This window comes from Cylas formicarius, unplaced genomic scaffold, assembly GCF_029955315.1.
Source record: "Cylas formicarius isolate icCylForm1 unplaced genomic scaffold, icCylForm1.1 PGA_scaffold_18__1_contigs__length_1836631, whole genome shotgun sequence".
NCBI classification, from domain to species: Eukaryota; Metazoa; Arthropoda; class Insecta; order Coleoptera; family Brentidae; genus Cylas; species Cylas formicarius.
This window is the reverse complement of record NW_026844261.1, coordinates 484,277-500,196: the sequence shown is the minus strand read 5'-3', so window position 1 is coordinate 500,196 and position 15,920 is coordinate 484,277. Positions and strand designations below refer to the sequence as shown.

The 15,920-nt window shown below is 34.7% G+C and overlaps 1 protein-coding gene across 1 annotated transcript; it reads left to right on the top strand.

The window, feature by feature from the left end:
- The first annotated feature begins 462 nt into the window (after positions 1 to 462).
- On the top strand, positions 463 to 2,491 carry LOC132695993 (ATP-dependent DNA helicase pif1-like). Its single transcript, XM_060660511.1, has 2 exons — positions 463 to 2,398; positions 2,457 to 2,491. The coding sequence occupies exons 1-2, from the start codon at positions 463 to 465 to the stop codon at positions 2,489 to 2,491; spliced, it is 1,971 nt and encodes a 656-aa protein (XP_060516494.1).
- Positions 2,492 to 15,920: the final 13,429 nt, after the last annotated feature.

The window sequence follows — 15,920 nt, the reverse complement described above, 5'->3', positions numbered from 1 at the left end:
CGATGCCGGTGGAAATATCCGAAACAGCAAATATCGAGCACCGTTTTCAAGATCGAGAAGCAAATTCTTTACAGACGTCCTCCGGTTGTTTGCTTTTTTAACAGGCAACAAAATCGTTTCGTCGGCAACGAATTTGGAACTTTGCGTCGGAAACCCGATCCAGGTGTGTCGATACATTAACGCCTACGTCAATAAGGGGTTAGACGTAGCGAACATCCAATGCGTTGAGATGCAAGTGAATACGACCACCGGTACGATCGATTGGAACGAGGCAGCGGCATTCCTTAAAATGAGATATATCGGACCGCACGAGGCGGTCTATCGCATCTTGGGAAATGGCATGTTCCATATCAGTCACACGATCGAAAAGTTGCCCGTGCATTTGGAAGGAGAGGCTTGTGAAATTTACAGGGAAGGGGACGAGGTGGCCGTAGTCGAAAGGGGCGAGCGTTCTAAGGTCGTATGAGTCCGGTTTATCCGAGTCCGGGGAATATGGAGCGCTACTATCTACGAATGATTTTGGGCAACGTGACAGGTTTGATTTCGTTCGTGGACGCGAAAACCGTAAACGGCGTTTTATGTCCTTCGTATCAGGCCGCTTGCGTAGCGTTAAAATTGATCCCGGACCACGACGAAGAGGCGGACAAGATTTTAGATTGGATAGCGGATCGTCTTCGTCATCCGTTTTATTTAAGGGAAGCGTTCGCTCTAATTCTCTTGTACAATCCGTCGAAGAATCACCGAACTTTATTTAAGAGATGGTGCAGGCGTATGTCCGCGGACGTGCTTAGGATTCATATCGATTTAATAAGAGATATCGACGAAGAGGGCGCGGGCGACTTAAACGAAAGGATGCACGTGCTCCGTACGTGTCGGTATACGGTCCTTTGGAGTTTCGTAGATCGATTTCTGGTCGAATGCTCCACTTCGATGGAAAAAATTAATCTTCCTCGGGATTGGATTTCCGATTGGGTTTACGACGAGGAGGCGGAACAACTTTTGGACGAGGAAGAGGTTACGTTCGAGGAATTCGCTTTCGTTCCGAGACCGAATCAAAATTTGCATCTGATCGATCTCAACGATCAACAGCTGGGATTCGTTTACGAGGTTTTACAGTCTGTATGCAATCGTAACGGTATCGTTTTCGTTTTGACCGGCGAAGGGGGCACCGGCAAAACCGCGACCGTCAACGTTATTTTGGAAGTGGCGGAACTTCGCGCGTTACCGTACGTATCCGCGGCTTTTACGGGGATCGCGGCCACGTTAATCCGGAACGCGGCTACGATTCATTCTTCTTTCGGCATTCCTAGAGAAAGAGGCGTAGACGATACGCCGGTTTCTAATTTGGTGGGCGAGTCGGAGGCGGCCGACGATATTCGAAACGCGAGACTCGTCGTTTTAGACGAGGTGTTTATGTTGGCGTCGTGGATGTTGGAAATGATCGATGCCGTGTGTCGGGAATACGGTCAATCGCGACGGCCGTTCGGTGGGAAAACCGTTATTCATAGCGGCGATCCCAAGCAGTTGCTTCCCGTTGTCAAGGGTAGGCGAGCGGGAATGGCGTCCATCGTTTCGCATCCGGCATGGAGTACTTTTCAACTGTGCACGTTAACGGAAAACATGCGTGTTCATCCGCAAGAGGTGGAATGGTCGAATTTCATCAGGAGAGTAGGCGACGGGGAAAGAATCGTTTCGGACAACGGACGCGAACCGATTTCCGATAACTGTCTGTTCGTTCCTTCCAAATTAATTGTCAAATCGCGCGAACAACTCGTCGACTTTATTTACGGGGACGTCTTCGAATCGATGCTCGCTCTTCCCGGGACGAACGAGCGATTCTTGGAATTAGCCGAGCGATTGGGCCTCCGGTCGATCCTTTGTCCCGTGAACAGCGAGGTCGAGGAGTTGAACGAAATCATCTCAAAGATCTTCCCCGATCCGTCAGGATCGGAGAGGGTCTTTTTGGCGACCAATTCCTACGATAGACAGAGTAACGAGGATGGGGCCGACGATCACGAAATCGCCAATCCCCTCGCGACGGGAGTCACCAGTGAAATTATCGAAAGTTTAGATTTGTCGGGACTACCGCCACATCGGTTGACTTTGAAGATCGGTTCGGTGGTAGTCCTTTTGGTAAATCTTAACGTGCGGAGGGGTTTTTGTAACGGACAGAGAATGATCGTTTTGGAGATGGGCGATGACGTGATAGTCGGCCGCATCGTTTCCGGTCAATTTCAGGGCCGTAAATGTGTCATTATCAGAAAACAATTCGTTTTAGAGGAAAAAGAAACGCCATTGCTACCGGGCGGCGGCACATTTTATAGAAAACAATTTCCGATTAAGTTGGCGCACGCAATTACTATCAACAAAGCGCAAGGACAGACTCTTTCGCGAGTCGGTTTGTGTCTCAACGTCCCGTGTTTTGCTCAAGGTCAATTGTACGTCGCTTTGTCCAGAGTGCGTACTTGGCAAGATATTCGCATTTTTGTAAAGGAAAGTCGTAGACAGGGTCGTTTCTTTAAAGACGCAAAAAAAAATTTCGACGTAAGGCAACCATTCTGAGTCAAATAGTTGCCGATTTCGATAAAATCTTAGTCAGAATCTGCTTTTTCGCCTCTTATTGTACCCAAATCTAATTTAGAAATGCAGATATATACTTAAAACACCTTCTTTTGGGACAAATAATTGGTTTTCGCCCTTGATTTACGGAAGATTATAGCCAAAACATGCATTTTCATAACTTAGCGAACTGAAATCTACATTAAAACTGCAGATAACTACTTAAAAATTCACTTCCTTGAATTGATAATAGGTTTTTCTTTGTCATTTTAAACAGATTCCAGTCAAAATCGGCTTCTTCGACTCATATCGTACCTAAAACCGCATCAAAACTGCAAATATCAGTTTAAACTATCATTTTTTGATACAAACAGTTATATATTCATGTCAATATCTTTCAAATTCTAGTCAAAATCGGCGTCTTTGGGCATTTTAGTAACGAAAACCTTAAAAAACTATTTGATTTCGACGTAAGGCAACCATTCTGAGTCAATTAGTTGCCGATTTCGATAAAATCTTAGTCAGAATCTGCTTTTTCGTCTCTTATTGTACCCAAATCTACCTTAGAAATGTAGATATATACTTAAAACACCTTCTTTTGGGACAAATAATTGGTTTTCGCCCTTGATTTACGGAAGATTATAGCCAAAACATGCATTTTCATAACTTAGCGAACTGAAATCTACATTAGAACTGCAGATAACTACTTAAAAATTCACTTCCTTGAATTGATAATAGGTTTTTCTTTGTCATTTTAAACAGATTCCAGTCAAAATCGGCTTCTTCGATTCATATCGTATCTAAAACCGCATCAAAACTGCAAATATCAGTTTAAACTATCATTTTTTGATACAAACAGTTATATATTCATGTCAATATCTATCAAATTCTAGTCAAAATCGGCGTCTTTGGGCATTTTAGTAACGAAAACCTTAATAAACTATTAGATTTCGACGTAAGGCAACCTTTCTGAGTCAAATAGTTGCCGATTTCGATAAAATCCTAGTCAGAATCTGCTTTTTCGCCTCTTATTGTACCCAAATCTACCTTAGAAATGCAGATATATACTTAAAACACCTTCTTTTGGGACAAATAATTGGTTTTCGCCCTTGATTTACGGAAGATTATAGTCAAAACATGCATTTTCATAACTTAGCGAACTGAAATCTACATTAAAATTCACTTCCTTGAATTGATAATAGGTTGTTCTTTCTCATTTTAAACAGATTCCAGACAATATCGGCTTCTTCGACTCATATCGTACCTAAAACCGCATCAAAACAGCAAATATCAGTTTAAACTATCATTTTTTGATACAAACAGTTATATATTCATGTCAATATCTTTCAAATTCTAGTCAAAATCGGCGTCTTTGGGCATTTTAGTAACGAAAACCTTAATAAACTATTAGATTTCGACGTAAGGCAACCATTCTGAGTCAAATAGTTGCCGATTTCGATAAAATCTTAGTCAGAATCTGCTTTTTCGCCTCTTATTGTACCCAAATCTACCTTAGATATGTAGATATATACTTAAAACACCTTTTTTGGGACAAATAATTGGTTTTCGCCCTTGATTTACGGAAGATTATAGCCAAAACATGCATTTTCATAACTTAGCGAACTGAAATATACATTAAAACTGCAGATAACTGCTTAAAAATTCACTTCCTTGAATTGATAATAGGTTTTTCTGCAAATCTCAGTTTAAACTATCATTTTTTGATACAAACAGTTATATATTCATGTCAATATCTTTCAAATTCTAGTCAAAATCGGCGTCTTTGGGCATTTTAGTAACGAAAACCTTAATAAACTATTAGATTTCGACGTAAGGCAACCATTCTGAGTCAAATAGTTGCCGATTTCGATAAAATCTTAGTCAGAATCTGCTTTTTCGCCTCTTATTGTACCCAAATCTACCTTAGAAATGCAGATATATACTTAAAACACCTTCTTTTGGGACAAATAATTGGTTTTCGCCCTTGATTTACGGAAGATTATAGCCAAAACATGCATTTTCATAACTAAGCGAACTTATTTGTCCCAAAAGAAGGTGTTTTAAGTATATATCTACATTTCTAAGGTAGATTTGGGTACAATAAGAGGCGAAAAAGTAGATTCTGACTAAGATTTTATCGAAATCGGCAACTATTTGACTCAGAATGGTTGCCTTACGTCGAAATCTAATAGTTTATTAAGGTTTTCGTTACTAAAATGCCCAAAGACGCCGATTTTGACTAGAATTTGAAAGATATTGACATGAATATATAACTGTTTGTATCAAAAAATGATAGTTTAAACTGATATTTGCAGTTTTGATGCGGTTTTAGGTACGATATGAGTCGAAGAAGCCGATTTTGACTGGAATCTGTTTAAAATGATAAAGAACAACCTATTATCAATTCAAGGAAGTGAATTTTTAAGTAGTTATCTGCAGTTTTAATGTAGATTTCAGTTCGCTAAGTTATGAAAATGCATGTTTTGGCTATAATCTTCCGTAAATCAAGGGCGAAAACCAATTATTTGTCCCAAAAGAAGGCGTTTTAAGTATATATCTGCATTTCTAAGGTAGATTTGGGTACAATAAGAGGCGAAAAAGCAGATTCTGACTAGGATTTTTTCGAAATCGGCAACTATTTGACTCAGAAAGGTTGCCTTACGTCGAAATCTAATAGTTTATTAAGGTTTTCGTTACTAAAATGCCCAAAGACGCCGATTTTGACTAGAATTTGAAAGATATTGACATAAATATATAACTGTTTGTATCAAAAAATGATAGTTTAAACTGATAATTGCAGTTTTGATGCGGTTTTAGATGCGATATGAATCGAAGAAGCCGATTTTGACTGGAATCTGTTTAAAATGACAAAGAAAAACCTATTATCAATTCAAGGAAGTGAATTTTTAAGTAGTTATCTGCAGTTTTAATGTAGATTTCAGTTTGCTAAGTTATGAAAATGCATGTTTTGGCTATAATCTTCCGTAAATCAAGGGCGAAAACCAATTATTTGTCCCAAAAGAAGGTGTTCTGAGTATATATCTGCATTTCTAAGGTAGATTTGGGTACAATAAGAGGCGAAAAAGCAGATTCTGACTAAGATTTTATCGAAATCGGCAACTATTTGACTCAGAATGGTTGCCTTACGTCGAAATCTAATAGTTTATTTAGGTTTTCGTTACTAGAATGCCCAAAGACGCACATTTTGACTAGAATTTGTAAGATATTGACATGAATATATAACTGTTTGATAGTTTAAACTGATATTTGCAGTTTTGATGCGGTTTTAGGTACGATATGAGTCGAAGAAGCCGACTTTGACTGGAATCTGTTTAAAATGACAAAGAAAAACCTATTATCAATTCAAGGAAGTGAATTTTTAAGTAGTTATCTGCAGTTTTAATGTAGATTTCAGTTCGCTAAGTTATGAAAATGCATGTTTTGGCTATAATCTTCCGTAAATCAAGGGCGAAAACCAATTATTTGTCACAAAAGAAGGTGTTCTGAGTATATATCTGCATTTCTAAGGTAGATTTGGGTACAATAAGAGGCGAAAAAGCAGATTCTGACTAAGATTTTATCGAAATCGGCAACTATTTGACTCAGAAAGGTTGCCTTACGTCGAAATCTAATAGTTTATTAAGGTTTTCGTTACTAAAATGCCCAAAGACGCCGATTTTGACTAGAATTTGAAAGATATTGACATGAATATATAACTGTTTGTATCAAAAAATGATAGTTTAAACTGATATTTGCAGTTTTGATGCGGTTTTAGATACGATATGAATCGAAGAAGCCGATTTTGACTGGAATCTGTTTAAAATGACAAAGAAAAACCTATTATCAATTCAAGGAAGTGAATTTTTAAGTAGTTATCTGCAGTTTTAATGTAGATTTCAGTTCGCTAAGTTATGAAAATGCATGTTTTGGCTATAATCTTCCGTAAATCAAGGGCGAAAACCAATTATTTGTCCCAAAAGAAGGTGTTCTGAGTATATATCTGCATTTCTAAGGTAGATTTGGGTACAATAAGAGGCGAAAAAGCAGATTCTGAATAAGATTTTATCGAAATCGGCAACTATTTGACTCAGAATGGTTGCCTTACGTCGAAATCTAATAGTTTATTAAGGTTTTCGTTACTAGAATGCCCAAAGACGCACATTTTGACTAGAATTTGTAAGATATTGACATGAATATATAACTGTTTGTATCAAAAAATGATAGTTTAAACTGATATTTGCAGTTTTGATGCGGTTTTAGGTACGATATGAGTCGAAGAAGCCGACTTTGACTGGAATCTGTTTAAAATGACAAAGAAAAACCTATTATCAATTCAAGGAAGTGAATTTTTAAGTAGTTATCTGCAGTTTTAATGTAGATTTCAGTTCGCTAAGTTATGAAAATGCATGTTTTGGCTATAATCTTCCGTAAATCAAGGGCGAAAACCAATTATTTGTCCCAAAAGAAGGTGTTCTGAGTATATATCTGCATTTCTAAGGTAGATTTGGGTACAATAAGAGGCGAAGAAGCAGATTCTGACTAAGATTTTATCGAAATCGGCAACTATTTGACTCAGAAAGGTTGCCTTACGTCGAAATCTAATAGTTTATTAAGGTTTTCGTTACTAAAATGCCCAAAGAGGCCGATTTTGACTAGAATTTGAAAGATATTGACATGAATATAAAACTGTTTGTATCAAAAAATGATAGTTTAAACTGATATTTGCAGTTTTGATGCGGTTTTAGATACGATATGAATCGAAGAAGCCGATTTTGACTGGAATCTGTTTAAAATGACAAAGAAAAACCTATTATCAATTCAAGGAAGTGAATTTTTAAGTAGTTATCTGCAGTTTTAATGTAGATTTCAGTTCGCTAAGTTATGAAAATGCATGTTTTGGCTATAATCTTCCGTAAATCAAGGGCGAAAACCAATTATTTGTCCCAAAAGAAGGTGTTTTAAGTATATATCTACATTTCTAAGGTAGATTTGGGTACAATAAGAGGCGAAAAAGCAGATTCTGACTAAGATTTTATCGAAATCGGCAACTATTTGACTCAGAATGGTTGCCTTACGTCGAAATCTAATAGTTTATTAAGGTTTTCGTTACTAAAATGCCCAAAGACGCCGATTTTGACTAGAATTTGAAAGATATTGACATGAATATATAACTGTTTGTATCAAAAAATGATAGTTTAAACTGATATTTGCAGTTTTGATGCGGTTTTAGGTACGATATGAGTCGAAGAAGCCGATTTTGACTGGAATCTGTTTAAAATGACAAAGAACAACCTATTATCAATTCAAGGAAGTGAATTTTTAAGTAGTTATCTGCAGTTTTAATGTAGATTTCAGTTCGCTAAGTTATGAAAATGCATGTTTTGGCTATAATCTTCCGTAAATCAAGGGCGAAAACCAATTATTTGTCCCAAAAGAAGGTGTTTTAAGTATATATCTGCATTTCTAAGGTAGATTTGGGTACAATAAGAGGCGAAAAAGCAGATTCTGACTAAGATTTTATCGAAATCGGCAACTATTTGACTCAGAAAGGTTGCCTCACGTCGAAATCTAATAGTTTATTAAGGTTTTCGTAACTAAAATGCCCAAAGACGCCGATTTTGACTAGAATTTGAAAGATATTGACATGAATATATAACTGTTTGTATCAAAAAATGATAGTTTAAACTGATATTTGCAGTTTTGATGCGGTTTTAGATACGATATGAATCGAAGAAGCCGATTTTGACTGGAATCTGTCTAAAATGACAAAGAAAAACCTATTATCAATTCAAGGAAGTGAATTTTTAAGTAGTTATCTGCAGTTTTAATGTAGATGATTTCAGTTCGCTAAATTATGAAAATGCATGTTTTGGCTATAATCTTCCGCAAATCAAGGGCGAAAACCAATTATTTGTCCCAAAAGAAGGTGCTTTAAGTATATATCTGCATTTCTAAGGTAGATTTGGGTACAATAAGAGGCGAAAAAGCAGATTCTGACTAAGATTTTATCGAAATCGGCAACTATTTGACTCAGAATGGTTGCCTTACGTCGAAATCTAATAGTTTATTAAGGTTTTCGTTACTAAAATGCCCAAAGACGCCGATTTTGACTAGAATTTGAAAGATATTGACAAGAATATATAACTGTTTGTATCAAAAAATGATAGTTTAAACTGATATTTGCAGTTTTGATGCGGTTTTAGGTACGATATGAGTCGAAGAAGCCGATTTTGACTGGAATCTGTTTAAAATGACAAAGAAAAACCTATTATCAATTCAAGGAAGTGAATTTTTAAGTAGTTATCTGCAGTTTTAATGTAGATTTCAGTTCGCTAAGTTATGAAAATGCATGTTTTGGCTATAATCTTCCGTAAATCAAGGGCGAAAACCAATTATTTGTCCCAAAAGAAGGTGTTTTAAGTATATATCTGCATTTCTAAGGTAGATTTGGGTACAATAAGAGGCGAAAAAGCAGATTCTGACTAAGATTTTAACGAAATCGGCAACTATTTGACTCAGAATGGTTGCCTTACGTCGAAATCTAATAGTTTATTAAGGTTTTCGTTACTAAAATGCCCAAAGACGCCGATTTTGACTAGAATTTGAAAGATATTGACATGAATATATAACTGTTTGTATCAAAAAATGATAGTTTAAACTGATATTTGCAGTTTTGATGCGGTTTTAGGTACGATATGAGTCGAAGAAGCCGATTTTGACTGGAATCTGTTTAAAATGACAAAGAAAAACCTATTATCAATTCAAGGAAGTGAATTTTTAAGTAGTTATCTGCAGTTTTAATGTAGATTTCAGTTCGCTAAGTTATGAAAATGTATGTTTTGGCTATAATCTTCCGTAAATCAAGGGCGAAAACCAATTATTTGTCCCAAAAGAAGGTGTTTTAAGTATATATCTGCATTTCTAAGGTAGATTTGGGTACAATAAGAGGCGAAAAAGTAGATTCTGACTAAGATTTTATCGAAATCGGCAACTATTTGACTCAGAAAGGTTGCCTTACGTCGAAATCAAATAGTTTATTAAGGTTTTCGTTACTAAAATACCCAAAGACGCCGATTTTGACTAGTATTTAAAAGATATTGACATGAATATATAACTGTTTGTATCAAAAAATGATAGTTTAAACTGATATTTGCAGTTTTGATGCGGTTTTAGGTACGATATGAGTCGAAGAAGCCGATTTTGACTGGAATCTGTTTAAAATGACAAAGAAAAACCTATTATCAATTCAAGGAACTGAATTTTTAAGTAGTTATCTGCAGTTTTAATGTAGATTTCAGTTCGCTAAGTTATGAAAATGCATGTTTTGGCTATAATCTTCCATAAATCAAGGGCGAAAACCAATTATTTGTCCCAAAAGAAGGTGTTTTAAGTATATATCTGCATTTCTAAGGTAGATTTGGGTACAATAAGGGGCGAAAAAGTAGATTCTGACTAAGATTTTATCGAAATCGGCAACTATTTGACTCAGAAAGGTTGCCTTACGTCGAAATCTAATAGTTTATTAAGGTTTTCGTTACTAAAATACCCAAAGACGCCGATTTTGACTAGAATTTGAAAGATATTGACATGAATATATAACTGTTTGTATCAATAAATGATAGTTTAAACTGATATTTGCAGTTTTGATGCGGTTTTAGATACGATATGAATCGAAGAAGCCGATTTTGACTGGAATCTGTTTAAAATGACAAAGAAAAACCTATTATCAATTCAAGGAAGTGAATTTTTAAGTAGTTATCTGCAGTTTTAATGTGGATTTCAGTTCGCTAAGTTATGAAAATGCATGTTTTGGCTATAATCTTCCGTAAATCAAGGGCGAAAACCAATTATTTGTCCCAAAAGAAGGTGTTTTAAGTATATATCTGCATTTCTAAGGTAGATTTGGGTACAATAAGAGGCGAAAAAGCAGATTCTGACTAATATTTTAACGAAATCGGCAACTATTTGACTCAGAATGGTTGCCTTACGTCGAAATCTAATAGTTTATTAAGGTTTTCGTTACTAAAATACCCAAAGACGCCGATTTTGACTAGAATTTAAAAGATATTGACATGAATATATAACTGTTTGTATCAAAAAATGATAGTTTAAACTGATATTTGCAGTTTTGATATGGTTTTAGATACGATATGAATCGAAGAAGCCGATTTTGACTGGAATCTGTTTAAAATGACAAAGAAAAACCTATTATCAAATCAAGGAAGTGAATTTTTAAGTAATTATCTGCAGTTTTAATGTAGATTTCAGTTCGCTAAGTTATGAAAATGCATGTTTTGGCTATAATCTTCCGTAAATCAAGGGCGAAAACCAATTATTTGTCCCAAAAGAAGGTGTTTTAAGTATATATCTGCATTTCTAAGGTAGATTTGGGTACAATAAGAGGCGAAAAAGCAGATTCTGACTAAGATTTTATCGAAATCGGCAACTATTTGACTCAGAATGGTTGCCTTACGTCGAAATCTAATAGTTTATTAAGGTTTTCGTAACTAAAATGCCCAAAGACGCCGATTTTGACTAGAATTTGAAAGATATTGACATGAATATATAACTGTTTGTATCAAAAAATGATAGTTTAAACTGATATTTGCAGTTTTGATGCGGTTTTAGGTACGATATGAGTCGAAGAAGCCGATTTTGACTGGAATCTGTTTAAAATGACAAAGAAAAACCTATTATCAATTCAAGGAAGTGAATTTTTAAGTAGTTATCTGCAGTTTTAATGTAGATTTCAGTTCGCTAAGTTATGAAAATGCATGTTTTGGCTATAATCTTCCGTAAATCAAGGGCGAAAACCAATTATTTGTCCCAAAAGAAGGTGTTTTAAGTATATATCTGCATTTCTAAGCTAGATTTGGGTACAATAAGAGGCGAAAAAGCAGATTCTGACTAAGATTTTATCGAAATCGGCAACTATTTGACTCAGAAAGGTTGCCTCACGTCGAAATCTAATAGTTTATTAAGGTTTTCGTTACTAAAATGCCCAAAGACGCCGATTTTGACTAGAATTTGAAAGATATTGACATGAATATATAACTGCTTGTATCAAAAAATGATAGTTTAAACTCATATTTGCAGTTTTGATGCGGTTTTAGATACGATATGAATCGAAGAAGCCGATTTTGACTGGAATCTGTTTAAAATGACAAAGAAAAACGTATTATCAATTCAAGGAAGTAAATTTTTAAGTAGTTATCTGCAGTTTTAATGTAGATTTCAGTTCGCTAAATTATGAAAATGCATGTTTTGGCTATAATCTTCAGTAAATCAAGGGCGAAAACCAATTATTTGTCCCAAAAGAAGGTGCTTTAAGTATATATCTGCATTTCTAAGGTAGATTTGGGTACAATAAGAGGCGAAAAAGCATATTCTGACTAAGATTTTATCGAAATCGGCAACTATTTGGCTCAGAATGGTTGCCTTACGTCGAAATCTAATAGTTTATTAATTTCTTTCAAACTTCATATCGTATCTAAAACCGCATCAAAACTGCAAATATCAGTTTAAACTATCATTTTTTGATACAAATAGTTATATATTCATGTCAATATCTTTCAAATTCTAGTCAAAATCGGCGTCTTTGGGCATTTTAGTAACGAAAACCTTAATAAACTATTAGATTTCGACGTAAGGCAACCATTCTGAGTCAAATAGTTGCCGATTTCGATAAAATCTTAGTCAGAATCTGCTTTTTCGCCTCTTATTGTACCCAAATCTACCTTAGAAATGCAGATATATACTTAAAACACCTTCTTTTGGAACAAATAATTGGTTTTCGCCCTTGATTTACGGAAGATTATAGCCAAAACATGCATTTTCATAACTTAGCGAACTGAAATCTACATTAAAACTGCAGATAACTACTTAAAAATTCACTTCCTTGAATTGATAATATGTTTTTCTTTGTCATTTTAAACAGATTCCAGTCAAAATTGGCTTCTTCGACTCATATCGTACCTAAAACCGCATCAAAACTGCAAATATCAGTTTAAACTATCATTTTTTGATACAAACAGTTATATATTCATGTCAATATCTTTCAAATTCTAGTCAAAATCGGCGTCTTTGGGCATTTTAGTAACGAAAACCTTAATAAACTATTAGATTTCGACGTAAGGCAACCATTCTGAGTCAAATAGTTGCCGATTTCGATAAAATCTTAGTCAGAATCTGCTTTTTCGCCTCTTATTGTACCCAAATCTACCTTAGAAATGCAGATATATACTTAAAACACCTTCTTTTGGAACAAATAATTGGTTTTCGCCCTTGATTTACGGAAGATTATAGCCAAAACATGCATTTTCATAACTTAGCGAACTGAAATCTACATTAAAACTGCAGATAACTACTTAAAAATTCACTTCCTTGAATTGATAATAGGTTTTTCTTTGTCATTTTAAACAGATTCCAGTCAAAATCGGCTTCTTCGACTCATATCGTACCTAAAACCGCATCAAAACTGCAAATATCAGTTTAAACTATCATTTTTTGATACAAACAGTTATATATTCATGTCAATATCTTTCAAATTCTAGTCAAAATCGGCGTCTTTGGGCATTTTAGTAACGAAAACCTTAATAAACTATTAGATTTCGACGTAAGGCAACCATTCTGAGTCAAATAGTTGCCGATTTCGATAAAATCTTAGTCAGAATCTGCTTTTTCGCCTCTTATTGTACCCAAATCTACCTTAGAAATGCAGATATATACTTAAAACACCTTCTTTTGGAACAAATAATTGGTTTTCGCCCTTGATTTACGGAAGATTATAGCCAAAACATGCATTTTCATAACTTAGCGAACTGAAATCTACATTAAAACTGCAGATAACTACTTAAAAATTCACTTCCTTGAATTGATAATAGGTTTTTCTTTGTCATTTTAAACAGATTCCAGTCAAAATCGGCTTCTTCGATTCATATCGTATCTAAAACCGCATCAAAACTGCAAAAATCAGTTTAAACTATCATTTTTTGATACAAACAGTTATATATTCATGTCAATATCTTTCAAATTCTAGTCAAAATCGGCCTCTTTGGGCATTTTAGTAACGAAAACCTTAATAAACTATTAGATTTCGACGTAAGGCAACCATTCTGAGTCAAATAGTTGCCGATTTCGATAAAATCTTAGTCAGAATCTGCTTTTTCGCCTCTTATTGTACCCAAATCTACCTTAGAAATGCAGATATATACTTAAAACACCTTCTTTTGGGACAAATAATTGGTTTTCGCCCTTGATTTACGGAAGATTATAGCCAAAACATGCATTTTCATAACTAAGCGAACTTATTTGTCCCAAAAGAAGGTGTTTTAAGTATATATCTACATTTCTAAGGTAGATTTGGGTACAATAAGAGGCGAAAAAGCAGATTCTGACTAAGATTTTATCGAAATCGGCAACTATTTGACTCAGAATGGTTGCCTTACGTCGAAATCTAATAGTTTATTAAGGTTTTCGTTACTAAAATGCCCAAAGACGCCGATTTTGACTAGAATTTGAAAGATATTGACATGAATATATAACTGTTTGTATCAAAAAATGATAGTTTAAACTGATATTTGCAGTTTTGATGCGGTTTTAGGTACGATATGAGTCGAAGAAGCCGATTTTGACTGGAATCTGTTTAAAATGACAAAGAAAAACCTATTATCAATTCAAGGAAGTGAATTTTTAAGTAGTTATCTGCAGTTTTAATGTAGATTTCAGTTCGCTAAGTTATGAAAATGCATGTTTTGGCTATAATCTTCCGTAAATCAAGGGCGAAAACCAATTATTTGTCCCAAAAGAAGGTGTTTTAAATATATATCTGCATTTCTAAGGTAGATTTGGGTACAATAAGAGGCGAAAAAGCAGATTCTGACTAAGATTTTATCGAAATCGGCAACTATTTGACTCAGAATGGTTGCCTTACGTCGAAATCTAATAGTTTATTAAGGTTTTCGTTACTAAAATGCCCAAAGACGCCGATTTTGACTAGAATTTGAAAGATATTGACATGAATATATAACTGTTTGTATCAAAAAATGATAGTTTAAACTGATTTTTGCAGTTTTGATGCGGTTTTAGATACGATATGAATCGAAGAAGCCGATTTTGACTGGAATCTGTTTAAAATGACAAAGAAAAACCTATTATCAATTCAAGGAAGTGAATTTTTAAGTAGTTATCTGCAGTTTTAATGAAGATTTCAGTTCGCTAAGTTATGAAAATGCATGTTTTGGCTATAATCTTCCGTAAATCAAGGGCGAAAACCAATTATTTGTCAAAAAAGAAGGTGTTTTAAGTATATATCTGCATTTCTAGGGTAGATTTGGGTACAATAAGAGGCGAAAAAGCAGATTCTGACTAGGATTTTATCGAAATCGGCAACTATTTGACTCAGAATGGTTGCCTTACGTCGAAATCTAATAGTTTATTAAGGTTTTCGTTACTAAAATGCCCAAAGACGCCGATTTTGACTAGAATTTGAAAGATATTGACATGAATATATAACTGTTTGTATCAAAAAATGATAGTTTGAACCGATATTTGCAGTTTTGATGCGGTTTTAGGTACGATATGAGTCGAAGAAGCTGATTTTGACTGGAATCTGTTTAAAATGACAAAGAAAAACCTATTATCAATTCAAGGAATTGAATTTTTAAGTAGTTATCTGCAGTTTTAATGTAGATTTCAGTTCGCTAAGTTATGAAAATGCATGTTTTGGCTATAATCTTCCGTAAATCAAGGGCGAAAACCAATTATTTGTCCCAAAAGAAGGTGTTCTAAGTATATATCTGCATTTCTAAGGTAGATTTGGGTACAATAAGAGGCGAAAAAGCAGATTCTGACTAAGATTTTATCGAAATCGGCAACTATTTGACTCAGAATGGTTGCCTTACGTCGAAATCTAATAGTTTATTAAGGTTTTCGTTACTAAAATGCCCAAAGACGCCGATTTTGACTAGAATTTGAAAGATATTGACATGAATATATAACTGTTTGTATCAAAAAATGATAGTTTAAACTGATATTTGCGGTTTTGATGCGGTTTTAGGTACGATATGAGTCGAAGAAGCCGATTTTGACTGGAATCTGTTTAAAATGACAAAGAAAAACCTATTATCAATTCAAGGAAGTGAATTTTTAAGTAGTTATCTGCAGTTTTAATGTAGATTTCAGTTCGCTAAGTTATGAAAATGCATGTTTTGGCTATAATCTTCCGTAAATCAAGGGCGAAAACCAATTATTTGTCCCAAAAGAAGGTGTTTTAAGTATATATCTGCATTTCTAAGGTAGATTTGGGTACAATAAAAGGCGAAAAAGCAGATTCTGACTAAGATTTTATCGAAATCGGCAAC

Coding starts and splice junctions, on each gene's coding strand:
- LOC132695993 (XM_060660511.1), top strand. CDS start 463: ATGAGTCCGGTTTATCCGAGTCCGGGGAATATGGAGCGCTACTATCTA. Junction 2,399..2,456: donor ACAGACTCTTTCGCGAGTCG/GTTTGTGTCTCA, acceptor CGCTTTGTCCAG/AGTGCGTACTTGGCAAGATA.